Source organism: Callorhinchus milii, unplaced genomic scaffold (genome assembly GCF_018977255.1).
Source record: "Callorhinchus milii isolate IMCB2004 unplaced genomic scaffold, IMCB_Cmil_1.0 Scaffold333, whole genome shotgun sequence".
Taxonomy (NCBI): Eukaryota; Metazoa; Chordata; class Chondrichthyes; order Chimaeriformes; family Callorhinchidae; genus Callorhinchus; species Callorhinchus milii.
In genome coordinates, this window is record NW_024705074.1 from 1 (window position 1) to 5,349 (window position 5,349).

At 46.9% G+C, this 5,349-nt stretch overlaps 1 protein-coding gene across 1 annotated transcript in view; it reads left to right on the plus strand.

Moving 5' to 3' along the window:
• Positions 1-201: 201 nt before the first annotated feature.
• The window catches only part of LOC121852034 (oocyte zinc finger protein XlCOF6-like), a gene marked incomplete at its 5' end in the record, with an annotated part of 20,775 nt that continues 15,627 nt past the window's right edge, over positions 202-5,349 (plus strand). Inside the window, 2 exon segments of the mRNA XM_042346142.1 lie at positions 202-393; positions 396-531. Coding sequence (XP_042202076.1) covers positions 202-393; positions 396-531 — 328 coding nt within the window.

The window sequence follows — 5,349 nt, forward strand, 5'->3', positions numbered from 1 at the left end:
AGAGAACACACACAGGATATAAACCTTTCAAGTGCACTGTGTGTGAGAAGGCGTTTGCATGGTCGTTCATTCTTAAATCACACCAGAGAACACACACAGGAGAGAAACCTTCAAGTGCACTGTGTGTGAGAAGGCATTTTCATTGTCATCATTCTTCAGACCCACCAGAGAACACACAGGAGATAAACCCTTCAAGTGCAGTGTGTGTGGAAGGCATTTTAGATTCATCTGCTCTTAAACAACACCAGAGAACACACACAGGAGAGAAACCTTTTAAGTGCATTGTGTGTGAGAAGGCGTATGCAAAGTCATCAAATCTTCAGTCCCACCAGAGAATACACACAGGAGATAAACCCTTCAAGTGCAGTGTGTGTGAGAAGGCATTTTCAGATTCATCTATCTTAGAAGACATCAGACAACACACACAGGAGAGAAACTCTTCAAGTGCAGTGTTTGTGGGAAAGCGTTTGCACATTCATCAAATCTTAAAAAACACCAGAGAACACACACGCATCAGAAAATCCACAAGAAGTGTAATCTGAAATCAGCTTGTGAAAGTCAAAGTGCTGCAATGACCCCATTGTTCATGAAACAAGAACCAGAAGACAATCCAGCCTGGACACTTTGAAAGGTATCAAGGTGAAATATGAAGAGGCGAAAGTGAAATGTGAAGAAGTAACATTGAAGAGCGTAGAAGTGAAGGTTAAATTTGAAGATTCAACTCCAAAATCGGACCTTCACATAGATGGAGGCAGTGTGAAGCAGGAACTAAATTCTGACTGTGAGGCAGAGCGAGGCAACTCCCAGGAGTTTGTGGATGTGGAGGTGTGGGTGGACTTCTTAGACAATACAAAGTCAAATGGAGACCAGGTAGATGTGCAAGCTTCAGACAATTAAGCTCCAATGGATGCACCTTTGTCACAGGCCTTTCTAATGAATATAATGTGAAGTTGAACACTCAATTTCTAGGTTCAAACTGCAGTGTAAGCGTGGCCAGTATTTGTGAACCTGTGGGTTGGGGCGATCTCTAACCAGGAGTGACTCAAGTGTTTTGTATCATATCTCATCTTAGACACTCGATGGGTGCCCATAATGGGCATCTGCCCCTGTGTGCCACAAGGTGACCGTTCACTGGCCTGCATGTGGATAGGAGTTTGTAAGTCGGGGGCGATGATTGATATGCCAGTCGGATTTGAACCTTGAACCTCTGCAACAAATATAGAATGTACTACTACTTGGCTTCCCTCTACGAGAGTGCTGCACATATAGGCCTCATCGCGTCAGAGATCAACTTGTAAATACGTTGCAACGTGACGCAGTACATTTCAGTATAGTAATAAAATGTTGCCAATGTGCCCTTTGATTATTTTGAATCATTATTGAAAGAATACCTGTCTGATTTTGTACGTACATACAACATTTTGTGTATTAATGTCAAACATGGAATATGTGATGTCAGGACAAAGTATCTGTTTTGGTGGTAACCTGTACAAAAACTCACGTGAGAGCTGTTATTTTTGTGATACGGGTCAACGGGTATTTTTGTGAATCAGGACGCATCTGACTGGGGCAACTCATTGTCTTTGAAATCGGGAGCATAGTCGGATCATTCAACAGTTAAGGTATGCCACTTATAAGTTACGTATAGGAGATACATTCTCCACAAGAACACTAATTATCATTTTGTATTACGTATACATTTTGTCGAACTGAGACTTGAAATGGACCTTGCCGATGAACATCAGTTGAAGCAAGCCGGACTGTTGAGACATTGTACACCAAACCAGTCCACAGGTGGCTTGTACTGAACACATGTGTAGTGCCATAAGAGGGAGGGGCTGCTGGGGGCTCTAGGATCCTAGGCAGATAAGCCCTCGGCACCAGGCGCTAGGATCCCAGGCACCCCAAACAGTTAAGCCCCTTGGCGCCACCAACGGGGGGGCTGTGCGTGCTCTGTGGGATATCTGGGGCGCACACAACCCCACCCCTCGTTGGGGACGAGGCATAAAAGGGCAGCTCCCTGGCCGATCGGGGCCAGTTGCAGCTCAAGACCCAAGATCAGCCAGCTTAGGACCCTGGACCCCCTCGTCCCGCTTGTCCTTGTAAGGGCCGGGACGCTGTGAGGGCCAGTGGTGGGACTCTGGGACTCCCGGCTCTACGTCCTTGTAAGGGCGAGTTCCGAGGAAGCCAGAGTCCAGACCCGCACCTTGGCTGGGTCGGGTCAATTAGCCTCCCCTAGGGTAATTGCAGCCGGAGGACCCCAGAGCGTAGCCAGAGTAGTGTATCTAGGCTGTGTACCTAGGCTGTAACAGAGTATCAGGACTGTTGGAGTGTTTTATTGTAATAAAGAAGATACCTCTACAAGTGTCTCCGGAACCCATTACACATGCATTCCTAAAAGGCCGTGGTATTTATAGTTTGTGTAAAACATTCCTTTGTTTCGTGTAGAGAACGTTGAATGAAAGATGTCTGCCGATCTGTTTTTTCGCAAGGAGGTACTTTAAAGAGCACATTTGAAGGCATCGTGGATTTTTGTTACAGATTTGTATTCTAGCCTAGGTTTTATTGAATTTTAACTTCTATTTAAATAAAACTTTAGATATATCTGTCTGCATTGATATCCCACCTTGTTTACCACATGTTTACCTAAATATGTAGACGCTCCCTCTGAAGACGTCACCTCAAATTAACGAGTGGGTTACGTCAGGGCCTCCCCCTCTCTCTGGCTTGTGATGTCACCAAGAGCAGAACTCGTCTCCACGGAATCTAACGACTGCACTGTCTTGGAATGCATTTACACAGTAATCAAATCTTCACAACTGCCAGGGAACACACATTAAAAACCACTTAATGTACAATTGGAAGGCCTTTTGAATTGTCTTGAAACTGAAACACGTGTAAGGAGGTCTCAAGGAGCAGAGTCTGAGATTGACGTGTGAAATTTGAAGTTCCATAAGCCGATCGTTTGTGATGCAAGGACCCAATAAAGAGGGCAGCTGGGAAACGTCACCATTCGTGAAGGTGACCTGTGAAGGCTCTAGGGTTTGACTTCCAGGTCACTAATGGAGCCCGAGACAAATCACATCCATTTGTGGATGTGGAGTTTTGGGAGGACTTTTCGGACAAGGTCGAGTAGAAGCAGACAGCATGTGTGACCATAAGTGTTGGGTAGGCCTGTAACCAAAAGCATGAGACACGGTTTCCCAATGTTTATTTCAATAGTTTAATTTTTAGTTGATTTGGAATACAGTACGTATTTCAATTGTGATGTAAATTTTAGTTGACGTTTACCTAACGCCATTACTTGGGTAAGGTTAAGTATTGAATATCGCGTTTTTAGCTGTCGCGTGGCATTTTCCAAGAACGTAACCTACGATATTCAAGGGGCGGCTGTATTTTCTGTCGATCGAGTACAGCAGGCCTATGGTACCCTAAATAGGCTTGGTGCTTTGGGTTCCTTGATTTCGATGTCTCTGCCTCTGCTCACATTCGTTGAGGATTTTTATGATTTTGGGCAGGCCCATCTAAAGCTGCGTGACCAGGAGTTGGAACCATTTCCTGTTCAACTCGGCTTGTGACAGAAATTCACTCTGGCCCAATGCATTACATTTGTAATGTGAGGTTACACCTGGATAATAATGATGGGCTCTGCCGGCCTCAGCCCGCAACCAATGGGGAGTCGAGTTAGGGGCGTGGCCCTGGAGCCGTACATTAGCTTCGGGAAAGTTCCAGGGGTGTGGCTGAGGATTGGCTGCGGGGCATCACGTGGGCCAGGGATTTAAAGGAGCGGAGAAGCCACGTGGCTGGTGCCGTGGTCCGGAGCCTGCCACGTGGTGGGCCGCCGCAGTCTCTCTCTCACGCTGTCAGCCAACAGCGTGAAGGAGCAAGGGAACTGGAGGAACGAATGTGGTGGAAGCTGTGACCGAAACTGAATAAAGAATTCTCAATTGACGACGTCTCAACGGGGTTTATTACACATTACATAGCATGTTCAATAATTATGTAGTTTGAGGAGCTCACAATGGCCGTATAAATAAATTGCATTCGTCGCGGTTAAAAATAATATGCTTATCGATGACTGGTTATAGTTAAGGGATTATACTGGTAGGAACGAAGTGAACCAGCCTACAATTGATTATATCGTCCCTCCGTCCGATTACGTGTAGCAACATCGCCCCCTACTGCAAACACTTGGCAGGACCCTACAAAAACCTTTAGACTCAGTGAGGCTTTCCTGGCTAAACAAGTGTAACATTCCCTTATAATTACCTGAGATAGTTTAAAATTAACTCACAGCGGCCTAAAGCCTACAGCTAGGCCTAAAGCCTAGAACTAGGCCTCAAACTCTCCCTTCGTATCGTACCCCCGCCATTTCATTTTATTATAGCCATTCATTTGTTCGTTCCTACCAGCCCACCCCGCAGGGACCTGTTTCCCTGCTGGTCAGCCCTGTTGCATCTGCTGATGATCTGGTAATGGCTACTCAATGAGATGGCTGGCTGAGGTGCCATCTCTTGTTTTGCCGGACACACAGTAACAATAACAACAACCGCCATTCGCCACTAAGTGGCGGTCACGTCACCATGGCGCTTGTGCCAGGCTATGTGCACGGGGTAGACCCAGGTGCCATGGGTCGACTGACTCAGTTGACTGGCCGATGCACCATCTGTACCCCCGACTGTGCCAACACACAGTGTACACACACGCACACAGTTTGTACACACACAGTGTACACGCACAGGGTACACACACACAGTGTACACACACACAGTGTACACGCACAGGGTACACACACACAGTGTACACACACAGTTTGTGTACACACACACAGTGTACACACACACAGTTTGTACACACACAGTGTACACACACACAGTTTGTACACACACAGTGTACACGCACAGGGTACACACGCACAGGGTACACACACACAGTTTGTACACACACACAGTGTGTACACACACACACAGTGACGTCACCGCTCATTAACTCGTCGGCGTGAGACGCCAGGGAAAGTTTTTCCCCGCTAGTGACGTCATGTCACCAAGATATTCAATCCCCCCCCCTCCACAGCGCTTTTGACTGGCGGTTCATTAACATAATTTATTCATGAAAACCGTCGCTATTTCATTGCGACGGGTTCAGCAGCCAAGCCCAATCACCCACGTGGGCCCGTCTCATTAACATAATTTATTCAATTACACCGCTGCTTGTTGGGGGAGGGGATTGTGTGGTGAACCCCGCAAGTGACGTCATGTCACCTCCTGCTGCCGCGTGACGTCACGATATATCCGGAAGCTGCTGCACCGCGCGCGCGCTCACTGAGATCCGAGGTGAAAAGTTCACATC